This window comes from Manihot esculenta, chromosome 15, assembly GCF_001659605.2.
Source record: "Manihot esculenta cultivar AM560-2 chromosome 15, M.esculenta_v8, whole genome shotgun sequence".
Lineage (NCBI taxonomy): Eukaryota > Viridiplantae > Streptophyta > Magnoliopsida > Malpighiales > Euphorbiaceae > Manihot > Manihot esculenta.
In genome coordinates this window covers 6,050,384-6,072,602 of record NC_035175.2, presented here as the reverse complement: position 1 = coordinate 6,072,602, position 22,219 = coordinate 6,050,384, and the positions used below count along the sequence as shown (strand labels likewise).

The 22,219-nt window shown below is 31.4% G+C and overlaps 1 protein-coding gene and 1 pseudogene across 1 annotated transcript; both read right to left on the bottom strand.

Moving 5' to 3' along the window:
- Positions 1-6,853: 6,853 nt before the first annotated feature.
- LOC110602216 lies at positions 6,854-17,658 on the bottom strand (annotated as a pseudogene).
- An 866-nt stretch (positions 17,659-18,524) lies between these two features.
- LOC110601592 ((-)-germacrene D synthase-like) lies at positions 18,525-21,430 on the bottom strand. Its single transcript, XM_043951039.1, has 7 exons — positions 21,252-21,430; positions 20,860-21,124; positions 20,399-20,768; positions 20,091-20,309; positions 19,448-19,586; positions 19,086-19,334; positions 18,525-18,952 (listed from the first exon to the last, which is right to left on the bottom strand). The coding sequence occupies exons 1-7, from the start codon at positions 21,381-21,383 to the stop codon at positions 18,668-18,670; spliced, it is 1,659 nt and encodes a 552-aa protein (XP_043806974.1). The 5' UTR covers positions 21,384-21,430; the 3' UTR covers positions 18,525-18,667.
- Between the last annotated feature and the right edge of the window lie 789 nt (positions 21,431-22,219).

Below are 22,219 nucleotides of genomic sequence, written 5' to 3'. Positions count from 1 at the left end.
TTTTCTTTCTATTCTTCTTCTTTAAGAAGGAGGTGGTTATTCTTCTTTTTCTTCTGCTTCTTCATCATTATCATCATCTTCTTCTTCTTCTCCTTCTTCTCCTTTTTTTTCTTTTTCTTCTCCTTCATCATCATCATCTTCTTCTTCTTCTCTTTCTTCTTTTTAGAGGAGGAGGAGGATGGACTATTTCGTTGACGAAAAAAAATGATAAAGATATTTTAATAAATGTAAGAAAAGATATGGATTATTTCGTTGATGGAAAGAAATAATAAGGGCATTTTAATATATATGAGAAAAGATAATGACGTTTTAATAGATTTCTAAAAATGTATGGAGAGACTATTTCGTTAACGGAAAGAAACGATAAGAAGAGACTATTTCGTTAACGGAAAGAAACGGTAAGGACGTTGTAACAGCCCGGCCCCTTTCGACCGGCCCTGTTACCGCTCACGGCCCAGGGCTATCCCTCGCCTGGCCTCTTGCCACCTCGGGCTTTCCACTGGCGTCGTGAGCAGCTCTTAACATCCCTTCACCCTCACGGGTTCCAGGCAGGATTTGTCCCTCGGGGGAGCCATTACGGCCCGCCCTAGCCCGAGTGGATTTGGCCCAATTCCTTCCTCTGGGAATTAGGTCGCCTCCCCCACTGCTCGAACCCTTGACCTCCCACTTTAAGGGAATAGTCTGGTGAGAGTGACTATTCCCTTAAAGTGGGAGGTCAAGGGTTCGAGTAGTGGGGGAGGCGACCTAATTCCCAGAGGAAGGAATTGGGCCAAATCCACTCGGGCTAGGGTGGGCCGTAATGGCTCCCCCGAGGGACAAATCCTGCCAGGAACCCGTGAGGGTGAATGGATGTTAAGAGCTGCTCACGACGCCAGTGGAAAGCCCGAGGTGGCGAGAGGGCCAGGCGAGGGATAGCCCTGGGCCGTGAGCGGTAACAGTGCCGGGGATCACGTCCGGGCTGTTACAGACGTTTTAATAAATATGAAAAAAGATAGGGACTATTTCATTAACGGAAAGAAATGATAAGAACGTTTTAATAGATATGAGGAAAGATAAGAATGTTTTAATAGATTTTTGAAAATGTAGGAACTGACTTGTTAATAATAGTAATATTCAATTATTAAATAAAAGATTTTATTTAAGGGCAAAATTGAATTTGAAAAATTTGCTCTCATCTTTTATCTATTTTTAACGGAAAAAATGATGGAATGACTATTTTGTTGACAGAAATATTATTTTGTTGACGGAAATAAAAGATAAGAACGTTTTAATAGGTTTTTGAAAATGTAGGGAATGACTTATTAATAATGACAATATCTAGAGACTAAATTATAAATTTCTCTAAATTAAAATATAATTTTTATTAAATACTAAAATATAAATTATAATTTATTAATAATATTTAACGATATTAAAAGAAAAATATCACTTTATTTACTTTTAAAAGTATAAAAAAAAATTATTATAAATTAAAATATAAAATTTTACTGAAAAAAATGTTAAATTATAGGATAATTTATTATAAAAATAAATTCGTGAAATTCTTTAGTGGTTTGGATATGCTAATTCAAATAATTTTGTGGATTAAATTTATTCATATTTATTATGAATTAATAAGAATAATTATATATATATATATATATATATATATAATATCATTTTTAATTAATTATTGATATGACTGAAAATGAATTGAAAATAATTGGTTAATCTAAAAAAATAAAGTGAAATAGCTTCAAAACTCAAGTTTAATGTATTAAAAAGGCGAATATAAATAAATAAATTGAATTTAAAAAGAGTATATAAAAATAAGTATTTTAAATTTTGTGTATGTTTTGTTTTTATATAGTAAAAAAATGGAGTTAGTAAATTTATTGAAAATCTGATTGGTATCGACTAATAAATAGTAAATCCTGTAATTATAGATATAGTAGAAATCTGCTAAATAGTATTCTTTAACAGTAATTTATCATGAAATGTTTGACTGATTCTCTTTTATTTATTTTGATTTTGAATATCGATTATTATGATACACATATTTTTTTGTAGAAATGTAACTTATGTGAAAGAGTGTCATAATTTATTAGAGTTTTATCACGTAATTTATGTTATATTTTAGATAAATATTGAGTCATATTAATTATTATATTCAATAAAGAATTAATATTTTTTATTTATAATAAATGCAAATTAAATAAATAAAATAATTAAGAAAAGTGTTTATTTAAATAAAAATAAGTATAACTACCGATATGCAAAAGTGGTGCATTCCCTAATATATTATTTGATTATTAATTTTTCCATTATAAAATTTAAAATATAAAAATAATAATATTAGTTTAGCACTTTATTTATTTATTTTATATCAATAATGGAGATTTATTTTCAAATTAAAATATTAGTTAAAGTATAAGAAAATTTTACGTTGATTTTGATTCCATAGTTTATATGAAGAAAATATAATTCTAATTCCCTCATGAATAAAATATAAATTAAAACTCACAATTCCATTTTAATTAAGGTGGTTTAATGTAGAATTTTGCTCATATTTTATTTTTATTTTCATTACTTTATTTTTTTTATTTATTGATTTTTTTTTATTTTATGATTATCAGCTTCACAAATAAATAAATAAATAAATAAATGTGGCTGGAATTATTCAAGAATGGACACCACACAAATGGGAGCTGTCGTGTAAAACGTGAATTTGAGGATCCATGCACATGGACCACATTATTGCTGATAATAAGGCGGAGCCAATCATGTGAAGGAAAAATAAGAAGTGATAAATGTATTTTGTGTGGTAGTACTCCTAAGAGCGCCGTAATTGTTACTTATGGGATAAGTGTTTGTGAGTGTAAAAATTAATTAGTATTTAAAAATTATTATTTTTTTAATAATAAATAGCACGCTGCGGTTAAGTCATTCTAATTTTTTTTTAAAAAAATTATATTATTTTCACAATAATTTGTATCAAAATAGTTGTTTGAAAGGTTCACAACCACAAAATTTACATTTTAATGAAAGAAGAGAATAAAAGAATAATTTTGTTTTTTTTTTTACTAAAAATAAAATTAAATTGCATTGGTTACTCTGCTAGCAAGCCTAATAAAAACAACTCACAACAAATTCAATTAAAATTAGAGAGTTGTGATTCCTTCATCAATACTAAACTGAAACTCAAACAAATTCAATTAAAATTAGAATCAGATGTATTAATAAAAATGGACCCATATTTAGGCCAACGAAATCATGCCCTTGAAAATTTTTAAATTATTTAGAGTATTTAAATTATTTTTTCAATAAAAATTATTATTAAATCTTTAAACTTTAAAAAAGTTTATCACTTCATTCCTATATAAAATTTACGCAATTAAAATATTTTTTATTTTATAAAATCAAATTCTTTAATTATTTTATCAAAAATCCATCCATATACCTTAAATATTTATATTATTTAATCCTAAAATTTTAACCATACATATTATTTAATATATATAAATTTAAATATCTATACTATTTAGTTTTGATGACTAAGGGTCAAATAAATTGATTAATAAATTATTCAAAAATTTAATTTTATAAAATAAAGAAATATTTTACTATTTTGATATAGAAATAAATTTTATAATAGTAAATAGAGATGTTAATTTTTAGTTTTTACATTATTTAATAATTATTATTAATTTATTATTCATAAAAATTAAAGTTAAAATATTTTAATTGAATTTTAAAAAATTAAAAATGCAATGAAAAAAATCAATGAAAAGTTAGAAAATTAATTCATCAAATCAAACTAAAACAATGCATTTTGCTTTTTGACATAGAATATGATTGGTACAAAGTCAAAATTTAGAGTTTAAATATTATTTCTATTGTATATTTTAAAAGAGTAATTATTACAAAAGTAAAAAGTAATTATAATTAATGATGTTAATAAAATGTTAATAAGAAATTTTAAATAAAATTACATAAATGTCTATTATTATATTGTTTATAACATAGTAAACTTATTATTTATTTATAAATAAATTAACTTTAAAAAAATTAGAATGTTAATAAAATGTTAATGAGAAATTTTAAATAAAATTATATAAATGTCTATTATTATATTGTTTATAACAAGTAATAAAAGTATTATTTATTTATAAATAAATTAACTTTAAAAAAATTATAATCAACATTTTTAATTATGAATTATAATTGTTGACATTTATATATGGGCAATTTAAAAAAAATAATATTGATAAACATACAAAATATATAGATATTATTTAAATATTTAAAAATATAAATTAATAAATAATATAAAAAAATTAAAAATTTATATTAGCATTATTAAATTTTGTTGATCTAGTTACATCTAATCCTTAATTAAAAATAATCTTTATTTTATAATTTTTATCTATTTTATTTTTTTATATATATTTAAAAAATAAATTTTTATTAATTTTTAATTATATTTATTTTAAAAATATCAAATTTTATTATTAATTTATTATTCATAAAAATTAAGATTAAAATATTTAAATTTTAAAACACTAAAAATTCAATGAAAAATTCAATAAAAAATTTGAAAATTAGTTCATTGAATCAATCAAATAAAATTAAATCAAATTGGTTAAATTCAATTTATTTATTTTATTTGATTCTTAATTATTTTAATTTAATTTAATTTTAAACAGAATTTATTAATTACTGATTAGAAGGCACTCTGTCTCTAATTATATAGTCGTGCAAAAGTAATTTATATAAAAAAATTATTTTAAAAAATATTATGTTAGACAGGAGATTAAATTAAAGGCTAAGCACGATACAGTTTAGACTGAAAAACTAATTGAATTTATTTAATTCAATCGTGCAATTTAATTTAATTTTAAAGAAAAAAAGTTTAAGTGAATCATACTGACGTGGAATGGAACTAAAAAAATGTAAAATATGATTAGTACAAAGTCAAAATTTAGAGTTTAAATATTATTTTTATTGCATTTATAAATTTAATTCAGTAATAAATTATATTTGAGTAAATTTAAAAAATTTTAAATTTTATTTTCTTAATTTTTAGTCCCTCATTTAAAAAAAATATTTTTATTGTATATTTTAAAAGAGTAATTATTATAAAAGTAAAAAGTAATTAATAGTGCAATAATTAATGATGTTAATAAGAAATTTTAAATAAAATTATATAAATATCTATTATTATATTGTTTATAACAAGTAATAAACTTATTGTTTATTTATAAATAAACTAACTTTAAAAAAAATTATAATCAACATTTTTTACTATGAATTATAATTGTTGACATTTATATATGGGCAATTTAAAAAAAATAATATTGATAAATATACAAAATGTATAGATATTATTTAAATATTTAAAAATATAAATAAATAATATCAATAAAAAATTAAAAATTTTATATTAGCATTATTAAATTTTGTTGATCTGATTCCATCTAAACCTTAATTAACAGTAATATCTATTTTATAATTTTTATTTATTTTATTTTTCATAGATATTTAAAAATATTTTTTTATTATATTCATTTTAAAAATATTAAATTTTATTAAATATCAAGAGATATTTTAAAAAAATTTTTAAAAATAAAATAAAATAAAATAGAATATAATAGTTAATTTATATATTATATAAAAAAATAAATGATGATTTTAGAATAATCAAACAAAATGAAGGGTTAATTTTTCTCTAAATAGCATACAATCACCGTTAATAAAATTTTAATCTGCATCACTTAGCACTGAGCAGCAGTCAACAACTTAGCGAAGCGCCCGGCAAAACTTAGTGTCGTGGATCTGCATCAAGCAGCAGCAGCCTGCCTCACTCTAGGTCAATCTCAGCCTGCATCACTTGGTTTCGTTGATCGGCGTTTGGCACCATGTCAATGTCGTCAACTCGCCAGCCCTTCCTTCTCTCCTTCACGCATCTTCGTCTCACTCCAGGTCAGTTTTCCTTTTTTTATCTACAAGTATTTGGAGATTTTTCTACTAAAATTATCCTTTGATTCTCCTGTAAATATGTTGCAAATGACAAGCAAGTATTTTTAGATTTTACTTCGCTTTTCCTTAATAAGCTCAAATAAAAAATTTGAATTACCGGTTAGCTAGTTTGGTTTGGATTTTAAAATTAAAAACTTTGTTTATTTGGATTTTGGGATGATTTAACCGAATCAATCAACCCTCAATGACCATAAAAAGGCTATAAGAATAAAAAATATTACTCGATTGGAATAGAAAGAATTACTGCAAATATAAGCGATAAGAATAGTAATATATGACACTCATAAATTTAACTTAATAGTAATTGCATTTTAATAAATATAAGAGGTTTCAGATTTTATTTTTTCAATTTTTAATTTTTAATTTAAAAAAATATGATAATACATAATGAAATGTTTTGAAATTTTACACTCGCAAAGAAAAAGTTAAATTAATTAAGAATTAGGATAAATATTATTTATTCTAATTTATATATATAAAAAATAATGAGCGGTTAAATATAACTGCATATGAAAAATTTTTTAGCATATAATAAATTTATATATATTAAAATTAGGTCAAACAGTCTCGAAATTGGAAAAGTAGAGACAAGCCGTGAAGCCAACGCTGTGGAAAGACGAAAAGAGTGTGGCATGCCATTAGTGGTACTGCGCCAAAGCTTGTTAAGACAATTAGTATTTGTAAGGCCATTTACTTTTTAATCTAAACATTAAATTGATTCGCTCATTACTTTCAAAACCTGAAATTTATTATCCTAAATAACATGCCATGCTTAATTTTAATTAATCCAATGAACACAAAACTACAATGCATGAAAACATAAAGCTTCCTCTACTTAGTAAGCAATTGGAAAGAATATACTTCTGAATCTGATGGGTTCCCAAGTGAACAGCAAATAAAGAACTGAAAGTAATCCTCTAAAGAAACAACAGTTACTATACAGAAAGAAATCATCATTCAAGTGTTACACAGGATTACATGAAATGAATTGTAGACTTGCAAAATCGTTCAACCCTCTAAACGTTGCATGACAGTTTTATCATTATCCTACAGGACTGGCCTACCCCGATTATGAAAGTTGCAGGTAGTTATTGTTGTACCTATCAATGTCCACCTCCTCTGATATGACATCAATTCCAAGCAGAAGCAGATATCAAATTCCTGTTCTTCCAGCCCAACAACATAGCTCCGTCCTTCTCCACCAGCGTGTAATGTTCCGAGTAACACCTCAGCAAGCTCCTTATAACAGAGTTGACATAGGAGCTCAATGGGTATTGCCGGAAACCAGCCATTATGAGCCTAGACTTCCACTTGCCGAAAAGCTCATGGCGCTCCACCCTCTCCTTTCCCTCGCAAGAAATAACATTCACAATATCCTTGGCTAAACAATGTTGCTCCACGCCAATACGATCCTTTTGGTCCCTTGGCAGTGTCACGTCTATGGACTCAAACATTGCCAAGTAGTAGTCCAGAGTTTCTATGAACCTTGTGAGAAAAGGAGTTGTGCTTGTATTTGATTCTTGCTCCACCAATGTTACCGCCTTGGGATTAAGTGATTTGACCATTCGAAGTAGCCCATCCCTTGGATTACTCACATCAACACTTTCATCAGGAGTGTGATGGAGCTGCAAGGGGAAGTTCACTGCCAGAGCCTCCCCAGGCCTTATATCAAGCATGTCCGGTGTGACATCAGAAGCAAAAACTGGCACACCATGAAACTCTATAGGGATATTAAATTTCTCAGATATCGCAGCTAATCGTCTGTGAACTGCCTCTAAGCCATCACCACGGGCATGTTTATTAACAGGATCATCGATACCTGTAATACGCACATGTGGAGCACCACCTGGCTTTGCTGCAAGAGCTTGGAGGAGAGTTATCCATTGGGTACCCTGAGCAATTTGGAAGTCTATGATATGGATCCGCTCATCATTTTTGCATGCTTCAGCAATGGCTCCATTGGCTGTCATGTAGCCAAACTTCAGGTAAGGACAAATTTCATATAGGATACGCATATACGACAGCAAGTCATTGCTTTCAGGCTCTCTACACCTAAGGGCACGGTAAATGTTATTGCCCGATAGCTCCTTCCTTGCTACCAAGCCTTCTACCAAGTATGCACCAAGGCGCTGGATTGGCTCTCCACCAATAGACACTGCAATTCTAGCCTTTCCAATCAATTTATCAAAATCATTGATGTTGTTTTCTGCCAGAGCTTTAGCGCAAGCAATGAGCAATTGCTTCAGGTTTCCTGGTGGAATACTTTGAAATTTTGCTTCCTCCATTTGTTTTTGATGTTCCTCAATAAGAGCATCTTCATCTGATTGCCTCTGCCCAGAGACAACAGATGGCCGTTGCCGAGGTTGAATCACACAAGAACCATGGTGGTCCTGGCTCCAAGCCCTAGTCGTCTGACCTGATGTCTGTGGTCTACTACTCTCCCCCAAAGAAGTATCAGACATAGTTATGTCTTCATCATCAGGTGCCATTAGAGCAGTCTCCAATTGCAGCAATGTGTATTTTACATTCTGGCTAGAATTTGCATCTTGCAACAATGCGGGGCTCAGCTGATGAAAATGATTACCAGATTCAAGTAAAGAGTTACAAGAAGGGCTGGCTCCTGAAAGATTATCAGTAGTACTAACTGCTCCCTGCTGTCGCTCAATGTGGTTATAGTATCACAATCAAAATGATTCGAGAAGGGTGAGCTGGGTGAATTTCCTATATCAAATTTGAAGGACCCAAAGAGTGTAATAGGTATTAAAGGAGAAATTTGATAAGCAGATGTGTCACACCCATGCTCTATTCTGTAGAGACGGATATGACCAGGAAAACTGACAGAGTTTCCCCCTAATATTTATACATATGAACACATATAACCTGCTCTAATTTCAATAAAGAAAACATATAAGAGAGGATTGATAGCTGAACTAGTCAATCTATAATATATTTACAATAAACAAAATACATTCTTCACTGGAATGTACAATCTATGCATGATCTATCAAAATTACAAAAAGATATGACAAAAGACTTAGGAATGGTCCGACCTCCTCTAGACTCTGAGTGGACGATGTGGAAGGAAGGACAAACTAGGAGATGAGGACTGCTGAGCGAATCACCAAAAAGGAACTGTAATTTTAAAAGAAATATAAGGGTGAGTCAAACTACTCAGTGAGCGGATAAATAAATAACAAAGGGAAAAGATAATATTTAGGTACTTAATAGTACCACATATTTAGCTAAAATAAGTCAGCTGAATAAATATAATTTAATTCCATCAATATAAAATAAACTGTGAAAAATAGAATCCGCATACACTCATAATATGTTCCCTGCAGATAATGCTGGCATCTCAGGTGTAATAAAATAATGACAACCTGAGAGCAATGCTGGCATCTTAGGCTCTATAATGACAAATTTGGCCCAAGAGCAAATAAAATACTGTGCAGAGCTACCCCCAAAGGGTGACCACCTGACATACGCCCCAAAAGCTGTCTGTATATCAAGCGCTGTCCCAAAGACAGTATAAATATATATCATGCTGAAAATAAATCACCTGTCATCAAGGTGTTATCTGTTCGGTGCATATATAGAGTGTAATCGGCTATTTATTCAGCTGTGCTTTAAATTCAATTTCCATTTATTCAAGAAATATAAATTAATTTTATCCTTTCCCATTTTAAATAAACAAAGTAACATATACACATATAAATATATTTAAGAAAAATATCAATGTTATAGATTTATCCACTCACCAGAATACTTGAGATAAAAGACCTAGGTCGCAGGAGGACCCCTAGTATCTATCCTGGAAGCTGGATCCTCTCCTAGAATTAAAAAGAAAATAAAATAATATATCAAATAATCAAAATGCTCTAGAACAATAATATAAAACGTAAAATACCAAATTTGTTTAAATATTTTTATATCTATGTTTCAGAAAATTTGGGCAGTATTTTGGCATAGCTAGACCTCCCAAAAATACCCAAACTCAACAAAATTACTCAATAAGCCGTAAATATTATTTAAATCAACCTATAAAAATCATTAATCCAAAAAGAAATATAAAACCCCATTGATTGAATCTAACTAAAACATAACCCATTTTTATCCTCAAATCACAAGAATCACTATTAAAAGGTAGAGAAAATAAATTATATCGTAAAAATTTGAATAAAAGGGATAAAACTCACCTACCCAATTTTAGAACCTCTGGATGAAATTAGTGAATTTCTGAGCAGGATATAGGTTTAAATCAGGATCTAGCTGAAGGATTTTGAAAGTTTATGGGTTGAGGGGAGGAGATTTGGTTTAAAGAAAAGGAATTGGTTTTTTTTTTTTTTTTTTTTTAAATAACAGAGCTTCTGTGTTCTGCTTCTTTCGCGAGGATGACGGAGATGCCGAAATTCTCCAATTTTGGGGAAGGGTCCAGAGCTTTTAATATTTCTGTCTTTTCATTTTTCTTTTTTTTCTTTTTTTTATTATTTTATTTATTTTAATTCTAATTTAACATATATATATATATAAAGGTTATGGGCTTTATTTTTTTTTTTTTTATATATATATATGGGCCTAGACATGATAATTCTCTCCTCCTAAAAGAAATTTCGTCCTCGAAATTTTACATACCTGGTGAAGGGAATAAATGTGGAAATTGAATTCGTATATTCTCTTCTTTTTCCCAGGTAGCTTCTTTAGCAAAATGATTACTCCATCGAACTTTAACCAGAGGTATGATCTTGTTCCTTAAAACCTTCTCTTCTCTGGCAATGATCTCTACGGGCTCTTCTTCATATGTTAAATCTTCCCTCAACTTAATAGGCTGTTTCTGGAGGATGTGGGAAGGATCACTTCTGTATCTTCTTAACATAGATACATGAAAGACATCATGAATCTGAGATAGCTCTGGAGGTAGTGCTAAACGATAAGCAACTGGTCCAATTCTCTCTAAAATCTCATATGGTCCTATGAATCGCAGACTCAATTTTCCACGTTTGCCAAAACGTACAACCCCTTTCCATGGTGAGATCTTTAGAAATACCTTGTCGCCAACATTATATTCAATATCCCTTCTCTTCAGATCTGCATAACTCTTTTGTCTGTCTTGTGCTGCTTTTAACCTACTTCTGATCATCTGAATTTTATCTGTAGTGTGTTGTACTAGTTCTGGACCTTCTAATTGTCTTTCCCCTACCTCATTCCAACACAATGGTGTTCTGCATCTCCTTCCATACAAAGCTTCATAAGAAGCCATGCCGATACTCGAATGATAACTATTATTATAAGAAAACTCCATTAAATGCACATACCTATCCCAACTTCCTTTAAACTCCATCACACAAGCTCTCAACATATCCTCCAAGGTCTGAATAGTTCTTTCTGATTGACCATCAGTTTGAGGGTGAAAAGAAGTGCTAAACTTCAACTTAGTGCCTAAAGCATTTTGCAAGCTAGGCCAAAAACGAGAAGTGAATCTTGGATCTCTATCTGAAACAATAGAGACTGGAGCACCATGGAGTCTTACAATTTCATTGACATAGATCTCTGCTAATTTGTCTAAGGAATAATCCATCCTGACAGGCAAAAAGTGTGCTGACTTGGTTAATCTATCAACTATCACCCATACTGCATTATGTCCATGCGAAGTACGAGGTAACCCAGAAACAAAATCCATAGTAATGTGTTCCCACTTCCATTCCGGAATAGGGAGCGGTTGCAGCTTTCCTGTTGGATGTTGATGTTCTGCTTTAATCTGTTGGCAAACTAAGCATGTGGACACAAAGTCAGCTATTTCTTTCTTCATGCCTGACCACCAGTAATTTTCCTTAAGATCTCTATACATTTTGTACTGCCTGGATGCATAGAGTAAGCAGAACAATGGGCTTCCTCCATAATCTCTCTCTTCAAGCTTTCCACTTTGGGTACACACTGTCTATCACCAAACATTAAAATCCCATCCTCCCTTAGAGAAAAGTCGGTATGGGTGCCATCTCTTACTTCATTACTGATTTTACTCAACTGCTCATCTTGATTTTGGGCTTCCTTGACTTTTTCTATCAACACTGGTCGAACTTTGAGAGTTGCTAACAATGCTCCTGCATCATCCACTGCTAGTTCTACCCTTAAGGATCTGATCTCTAGTAACAAAGGAAGCCGAACTGTTTTGAGATAGGCCAAATTACTAAAGGACTTGCGACTAAGGGCATCAGCTACCACATTAGCTTTACCTGGATGATATTCAATAGTACAATCGTAGTCCTTAAGTAACTCAATCCACCGTCTCTGCCTTAAATTCAACTCCTTCTGTGTGAGAAGATACTTCAAACTCTTGTGATCTGTAAAAATCTGGCAAGTCACGCCATAAAGATAATGCCTCCATGTCTTTAATGCAAACACAACTGCAGCTAATTCCAGATCATGGGTGGGATAATTTAATTCATGTGGTTTAAGCTGTCTAGAAGCATAAGCTATCACCTTCCCATGTTGCATGAGTACACAGCCTAAACCCTTGTGAGAAGCATCACTATACACTACAAATCCATCTGTACCTGAGGGTAAGGTAAGAACTGGAGCTGATGTGAGACACGTTTTGAGCTTCTCAAAACTCTCTTGACATTCATCTGTCCATTCAACCTTTGCATTCTTTCGAAGAAGTTTAGTCAATGGTGCTGCAATGATGGAGAAATCCTACACAAAACGACGATAATACCCTGCTAAGCCCAGAAAACTTCTAACCTCTGTAACATTAGTTGGAGGATCCCAATTGACTACTGCTTCAATCTTCTTAGGATCAACCAAAACTCCATCTGCTGAGATAACATGTCCCAAGAAAACCACCCGATCAAGCCAGAACTCACATTTGCTCAATTTAGCATATAGTTGTTTATCTCTCAAAATCTGCAGTACTATCCGTAAATGCTTCTCATGCTCTTCCTTGCTACGGGAATATACTAAGATGTCATCAATAAACACAATAACAAAGCTATCCAAGTAGGGCTTGAACACCCTATTCATGAGATCCATAAAAGCAGCGGGTGCATTAGTTAACCCGAAAGGCATAACGAGGAACTCATAATGCCCGTAACGAGTTCTGAAGGCTGTCTTGGGTATTTCAGACTCCTTGATCTTCAATTGGTGATACCCAGACCGCAAATCAATCTTAGAGAATACTTTAGCACCTTGGAGCTGATAAAAAAGATCATCAATGCGGGGTAAAGGATACTTATTTCGCACTGTGACTCGATTCAATTGTCTGTAGTCAATACACAACCTTAAAGAACCATCCTTCTTCTTCACAAATAGCACAGGGGCTCCCCAAGGTGAAACACTGGGTCTTATGAAACTTTTATCAAGTAACTCCTGCAATTGTACTTTTAACTCCTTCAGTTCTGCCGGAGCCATTCTGTATGGTGCCATAGAAATAGGAGCTGTACCTGGATTTAAATCAATAGAGAATTCAATCTCTCTATCTGGAGGCAACCCAGGAAGTTCTTCAGGAAATACATCAGGAAACTCACTTACTACTGGTATATCCTCCAATTTAGGTCCTTCTAGGTTACTGTCCACCACATAGGCTAAATATGCTTGACAACCCTTCCGAAGCATCTTCCTAGTGGTCATGGCGGAAATCACATAAGAAGGAAGTAAACGCCTCTCCCCAAAGAAAGTGAACTTGGACCCTTCTGGACTATTAAACACCACTGATTTCTCAAAGCAATCTATTGTGGCATGATGACGGGATAACCAGTCCATACCTAGGATGACATCCAGATCTTGTAGACACAAAGGAATTAGATCCACTAACAGCTCATGATTACCCAACTTAATAACACAATCCCTATACACATGTTCACATACTACAGAATCCCCAACTGGAGTACTGATCAAGCATAATTTAGCCACATTTTTATCATAATTATTATTGCTTATTTACACATTTTTTAGTTTAATTTATGGTTTTTATCTTGTTTTTACAGAAAAGGAAGAAATTGCAAAATTGGAGAAAAAGTGCAGAAAATTTACAAAAGGGTGTTTTGCCCAGTGATTTGCCCAAAAATCTGCTCCAGTCACTGCCCAGATCAAAGCTAAAGCAGAAACCCGGAGACAACAGACAGCAGTGATATGGGCAGTGATTTGCCCAAGAAACTCGAAGATCACTGGCCAAATCACTCGTAGAAGACATAGAGTACTGACTCACAGAAAAGCGATCTGCCCAGTGATTTGCCCAATCACTTGAGGAAACTGGTCAAAGCACCAGGCAAATCACTCTGACAGCAGAAAATTACAGCAGAGCGGGAAAATGGGCAGCAAACAGAAATCTGAATTTTCAGAAGTCCAAATCCAATCCAATCACTTCCAACACAAATCCAAGAGCCACGAAAGAGCTTCTCATCCAAGGAAATCCAATTGCAATTAAATTCAACATCAAAAGAGGAGTCCAACACCAAATCAAAAAGGGATTTCAAAACCCTAGAGAATTCTTCAGCTATAAAAGGGGAGTCTCAAAACCAGCAAAGGCATCTTCTGATCAGCATTGAAGCTTCCTTTTCCCCTCGCCAGAAATTCTGCAGCTCTTCCCTTTTCTTTTCTTTTTCATCTTTTGTGTATTTAGTCCACCATGAGTGGCTAATTTTCATCTTTTCTAGTTGAAGTTGAGAATATTCAGATTTGTGATGAATTGGGAGGTTTAATACTCCATTGTTGAACTCTTGTTTGTTTCAATATTTATGCAAACTGATCTTTTCCATAATTATTACTTTGCTTTTAGAATCAATAAGGGCCCATTGCTTTTAAATTGCTTAAGTAATATTGTTTGAATGATTTAGGTCCGTAATTGCTTAGGTTGTTCAAATACACATTTAATCAAGTTGCATAATCTAAACTTGACCACGCAGTTGGCAATGATAGAATTGAGTTTCTCTAAGTCTTAATGCAGTCAACAGTTGTTCGATGCTACAATGCCCCAAGGACGTTCCTTGGCAACTTGTTGATTAGTGTTTGATTAGCGAACGTTTCCTAATCAAACTAGAACTAAGGAGGAATTTGGATTGTGAGAAGCGTCTTCCACATCCTAAACTAATTTATTGAGATAAATAGGAGTATTAAAGAATCAATGATCAATTCTAAACAATCTGAAATAAGATCCATACTTCAACTAGAAGCTTTCCTCTTATTGATTTACTCATCTTTAAATTATTGCTTTCTTTTGTTATTTAGTGTTAATCCATCAACTCAAAACCCCCCTCTCTTAATTATTTGTTATTTACTTATCTTGGTTATTATTAGGAAGATCTTTAGTGTCAATTCCCTGTGGTTCGACCCTATTGCCACTATCTACAAGTTTATTATTGATTGTTTAATAGGTTTATTTTTGACGGCTTCGACAACCGCCTATCAAGTACTCACAGCTAATCCACAGTCTAAAGGTTTTAATTCTCTATCAGCATGCTTAGAGAATGATTGAGATATGAAAGAGTGAGTAGAACCATAGAAACGGAGCTTCTGTGTTCTGCTTCTTTCGCGAGGATGACGGAGATGCCGAAATTCTCCAATTTCGGGAAGGGTCCAGAGCTTTTAATATTTCTGTCTTTTCATTTTTCTTTTTTTCTTTTTTTTATTATTTTATTTATTTTAATTCTAATTTAACATATATATATATATATAAAGGTTATGGGCTTTATTTTTTTTTATATATATATATATATGGGCCTAGACATGATAAGATGAGTAGGATAAGCCCGCACCAGTGACACTGTATCCAAAAAGCTGGTGTGATTCCATGCTACAAGTGTAGCATCAGTTGTTCAACTACTGATTCAGAAGTGATAGGCTGTGCTGTTCTGCCCACCAGTAGGTTTAGAATCCTTTATGCAGAACTAGAACTTCTTGTTTATTTGAAAGCAATAACAGCCTGTAAAAACAAAACAATCTAGAATAAAGAAACAGCTAAGTCACAGTTTTAATCAACTTAACAAGTGACACCATGCTTATAAAATACTGGATGTAAGATTCTCAAGAAAGCATGCAAGAGTGACACAAACGTTAACAAACATTCTGAACAATACATCACAAATTGAAATTAAATTAAAGCATGCTTCTAGGCTCAATAGAAGGTCGTAGAATCATGGCATCATGAACTGCTTGTATAACCCCATCAGCTCCTGCTACAGTAGTTCAGTTGGATGAGTAGCTCGCAAAGGAATTTACTTTATACAACAGAAATTACAATTTACAAAATACATCACATTGAATCCCACGTTGGTTTAGGATAAAGATCATGTGCCCTTTATAGGTGTTTTGAACACTCCTCCCCTTGAGTTAATTTAATTTTTGGATGAGGTAATCCTGACTCAAATTTAATACATCCAATCTTACAGCATGAGTAATTACTCCTAAGATCCACTTGTTAATTTCCTAATGAAGAATTAATTCATTAATGTGATGTCTAAAGTATGAAATCTAAGAACAGCAAGCGCACACACTAAACCCCGTGTGTCATATAAGTAGAACATCAAACTTTGAGCATATCAACTATCTGTGTGCTTTTTATGAGTTTTTCTTTTATGCTTTGAGCATATCAACTATCTGTGTCATATAAGTAGAACATCAAACTTTGAGCATATCAAGTTTTTCTTTTTTACCCCAACAATTTATGCTTGTGGTGGTGGCGGATATAAATAACTGACGTGTATTAGGAGCTGATTTGCAAAGGTAGAAAATTCTTCCAATGGGAAAGCAAGAGAATGACAATTTGCCACAAGGACTTAGGAATGAAGGAATAACTTTGAAAGCAAGAAATACCAGCATGCTTGCAGCAGAAATACAAATATCCATAGTTAATAAATGGAATGGAGCACTCGGAAGACCTCTCGTTTGTCAATTTTTCAAGGAATCATTTTTCATTCAAACAAATAGAGCCTAAACTCAAAACAAGCATAATCATTCAACAATTTTAAATACCCAGAAAATCCAGCATTAAAAACAGAAAATGTCTCCAAGATGAAGCCTAAACCAGCAGTAAGCATCATTAAGTTCTACTTCTGCATCTCCCGTTTAATTTTTCTAGAGCTCGACCAGGATACAACACAAATGAAATCATAAGCAACACTTAAACCGAAACTCGAGACGAATACAGAGAAAACAAACACCAATATATAAAACGCAATCAACTGCCAATCGAATTAAGCCTATTAACTTAATTAATAAATGAAACATAAAAGAAAGAAGAGCAGCAAATGACATAATTACCTGAAACTTTTCTGCGAAGCAGAAGGAAAAACAAAATTTGTTGTCTTTGCTTGAAGACTACTGCGACTTCTATGGTCCGGCTTTTCGGCCTTTAAATTTTCTTTGAAAAAGAAATCCTGGAGGCGATTGAAGTTCAAGTTGGTTGCAGAGTCTTGTTTTCAAGAGAGTTTCTGAAAAACAAGGAGCCAAGTTTTCAAGTTCATATAAAGATTAGAACAAAACTATAGAAACGGAGCGAGTTGACGGATATTTCATACGGAATTTTAACGGAAACTTAGTAAGCTCGAGGTTCGAAGAGGGCTCGTTATTGCGCAGCGTGATTAACGACGTAACCGCGAACGTCGCCGACCATTTATAAGAACTCTGATGAACATTCTTGGCTCTTTCTATTCCTAATTTCATGTCTGCCATTCCACATATTAATTAATTAATCAAAATCATAATAAATTTCAGATTTAATTACAATAACCATAAGTTTATGTATAATAATTTTGCTCTTTAATAATTTTTTTATTAATTTATTCATGAGGGTAAAGAGGACAGGTCGATGCTTCGAACTATTTTAATTTTTTTATCTGATTTTACATGGAGACACGAAAAAAAAAAAGTAAAAAATGTCTCTTTAATTCGAGTCACCACCAATTAAATAGTAATATAAATATGTTATTAAATAATATTTTTTATTATTATGTAAATATTTCCATTTTTTCAAAAAAAAAAAGTAAATATTTCTTTTTTCTTCTTCTTTTTTTTTTTATATATTTTGGCAACTCTATATATATATTAAAAGAAAAAAAGAAAGACAGCAAGGAAGGAAGAAACTTGTAATATTGAAAATGTTTTTCTTTATTTTATTTTTAAAGAAAGACCAACTTGCTTTTCTGATGTCATATATATATATATATATACTGAAGATTGAGAAAATTGCATCCATCAAATTAATACATAATTAGGCTCAGTTAAAAACTATTTTCTTTTTCATGGAAAATGTTTTGTGTAAAATATTTTTAATAAAATAATTTATTTTTTATTATTTACTTTTAATTTAAAAAATAAAATTTATTAATAAATTTATATATAAAAATTTTAATAAAAATTTCTGATTTTATTTAAAATAATTTATTTTTTCTTTTAACTGAAATTTTTAAAATTTTTTTTTGAATATTTTAAACACTAGAAATTACAACATTATAAGTTACACATTATAAGTTACAGCAGAGCCCTTGTTTCGCGGAGTGATATTCATAAATCACATTGCAAACCAATTGAAGTTTTCATTTCAAGCTCCTTTAACCGGACCGGATTCATATTTGCCCATATTCTTAATAGTCTACCACACTAGCTAACCACAACATAATTATAAAAAACGACACTTCCTAAATAACCCCACTTGCTCATGTTATACAGGATCCACGAGTAGAGAAGACACAAAATCTTTTAACACTCCAGCATGTGTGTAGCCATCTTCATTCTTGTACACAACATCCATTACTCGTGAAAGATTGAGAATTCTCGTTAGGACATGCATAGGGACGGAAGTCGGATACAGACACTCTTCATTAATATCCTTCCATGCACTTACAACCCATTTTTTAAATTCTTGTACAGCTTCTTCTTTCGTAGCACTATGTTGTTTCATGTAGCACTCAATGCTGGACGCCAAGTGTCCTCTTTTTTGCTCAAACTACATACATACACGTTGAGATGAATTACTTGTATCATACAGTAGGGTTGGAAAATAATTGTTTAGTTCTAACCTTTTTGCAATTAATCTTTATCTCCACTATTCAATTCAAAATTCTAATAACTATAGTTACCTCGTAGGATACAATGTCATCCATGAGTCTACAAATGATTTGTGAGGCTGTAATCATCTTAGGTTCATTAAACAACCAATCAAATGAGTCTTTTGTTACGATATCTCCCATTCCAACAAGGGATGTAACTGCCAGTAGTGCATAGGCTGAGGTAGTTAATGCGATGGACATGTACTCCTCTGTCGTCGGTAAGTGTTTCTGGTGGAACCATATGGATTCCATGAAGTAAGCTCTAACTTGATTTTTCATCTGAGAAAACAAAGGAATTGCAAACCTTCTTAAACAATTAATAATATTTTCATCTTTCATATAAAATTATTATGAAAATTTAGTTAAAGGGGTTTAATATATATTCGACTTACTGCTTCTTTAGCATAGTAAAAACGGTATAATCTTTTTTGATCGAATAAGTTTTTTTCAATTTCTGTATATACATTTAGAAATGTCTTGTAATATTCTTTCATATACTCTGGCAGCTGATTTATTGCGCTAATATCCCACCTGAAAAAGATAACATAAGATAAAAATATCACACCCGAAAAAGATAACATAAGATAGACCTCATAACGTCAATTACAATAATTTGTAGTACATGTAAATTGGAGCTTTTTTTTTAAATCATGCATTATTAATAAAATATATTTTAAATCATGTAATCTGAAAAAAAATTTTGGATGGTGTGTCAAAAAGTATATATTAAACAGTTACACAATCAAATATGTACACTTGTTCGACACCATTAGTTCAAACATTAAGCTCCCATGCCATCCATTATTGTGTCTAGTACTTATAGTGCTGGACACATAAACAGCTAGTTTCACAACTTGTAATTCAAAAATTGCTTGATTACTTCCTCGACCATTGCCATTCTCTCTTTTAAAATAATTTAAAAAAATATTTTAAAATTATATATTATTGTTATTCTATAATAATAGCCACACAAGCCCTCGCAATTCCATCGAGGGGATGAGGGCTATTGTGCGAAGAATTGGAGCAAAGTCAAACCTTTCTATTGCTGCTGTAAAGAGCTCAAGTTCTTCAGGTGTTCCATATACATCGTAAATATCGTCCATAACTGAGGTCATAGCAATCACTTTGGTTAGAATCCTTCTAGCCGGAGAATATTCAGGCTCAAAGTAAACCCCCAAAATCCAGAAGTAGCATTCGACAATTCTGTCTCTTGCAAAAGGAAGCTTGTTTGCAAAGTCTAATTCTTTCCACCACCTAATCAGAAGAATCAGTTCAACTAATCATACGCAGTGCACATGCTAAAAGGGAGACGTATAAATCTTGCATTATTGTAGAGCGCTTACTTTGCAATGTCGCTCAGTTCCTTCTGATGTTGTTTTTGCAATATATTGAAGTCCAACTTAGCAAAAGATAGCAGAACTGGATTACATGAAGATTCTCCTTCGTAGATAGAGAAGTAACGCCTTGCCTCTAGTCTGGGTAAGTTCTTCCGAATAGGCTGCTTTAAAGCGTGGGTAATTTGCGGTGCGAGGGGCATACCTGGGGTAACCATGGACTCAAGGTGAGCAGTAGTGAAAGCTAGTGCTTCTTCTAAAATGTCTTCTCCGTGCACCCTGAGATGCGTAGCTTCATACAAGCTTAGCATTCCTCGGTGGTCATTGACAAGGGCATCCTTGAAGTTCCCTTGGCTGTCCTTGAACTTGTTAAAAACATCTGCATCAAGATGAAATATAAGAAAATTCTTCACATAGCCTACACAAATTAGAACAACCGACTAAGGGAAGGAAGAGGGAAGAGTACATACCACTGGACATGTTGTAGCCTTGTTGTCTAACCAGCCGAAACTTGAGAGCAATTGCATATAGGTCATTAATATCATCATCAGATTCAGAGCTAATCTGTTTTAGAATTTCATCAATTTCAGTTTCAAAATGGTAAGACACGCCGAGGCGCTGGATTGAATCGATCAAATCTATTTTGTGTGAAAGCTTGTCCACATTCATCATCAGCACACTCCTCACTTCTTGCTTGAGTTTCGCATGATGCTCATACATTCCGTCATTTGTATTCTACGTCAAAAAAGAAACAAGAGATAAGCACGTGCAGATGGGAAGCCTCCTATATATATCCTCTTTTGATTAAATTATTTGTTATATGTGATAACTGATTTTTGAAAAAATAAAATGACGTTTTCACCTGCAGAGAGTGATAGTTGTTTGAAAGGAAATGGTCCCCCCAAATGCTAGGTTGATAACCTGCAGATCGACGTTTAACATCAGCAGTTTTGGCATTGGGAGGGTGAGCAGAAGCTGAAACTTGAATCTGCATTTTCTTAATCTGATGCGGGGTAAGTGGTTGTAATAAAATGATAAAGATCTGCAAACTTCTTGCTTGCGAAGCTGTTTGGGTGAAGCCTTATTTATAGCCCAATCTGAAGCTTTACGAGATTCCCAAGTTAAAAGGAAACGTGTCTTTTTTCTTGAAAAAATATAACTTTGTTAATAATATTTTTAATATTCAAATTTATTAATAATATTCAAGAGTTTATATGTACATAATCATATAGGAACAACGTAATCGGATTTAGGACAAAAGGTAGGTTATATTTTATTGTTTTTTGCATATAAAATATTAAAATTTAATAAATAAAAAATTATATTATAAACATATTTAGAGACTAATCTATAAAAATATATGAGTAATTTTAATTAAAAATATAAAATTTATATCATATTATTATTTTATTAATCAAATAAAATATAAAGAACTAAATTTAAAAATATAATAAATTAAAATGTAATTTTTATTAATTAAATATTAAAAAATAAATTATAATTTATTAATAATATTTAACGATATTAAAAAAAAATCACTTTACTAACTATATAAAAGTATAAAAAAATTTATTATAAATTAAAATATAAAATTTACTCCAAAAAAATGTTTCATGAAATTCTTTAGTGGTTTGGATATGCTAATTCAAATAATTTTGGGGATTAAATTTATTCGTATTTATTATGAATTAATAAGAATAATTATATATATATATATATATATATTATAATATCATTTTTAATTAATTATTGATATTATTGAAAATAAATTAAAAAATAATTAATTAATCTAAAAAAAATAAAATAAAATAGCTTACATTTACCTTTCAA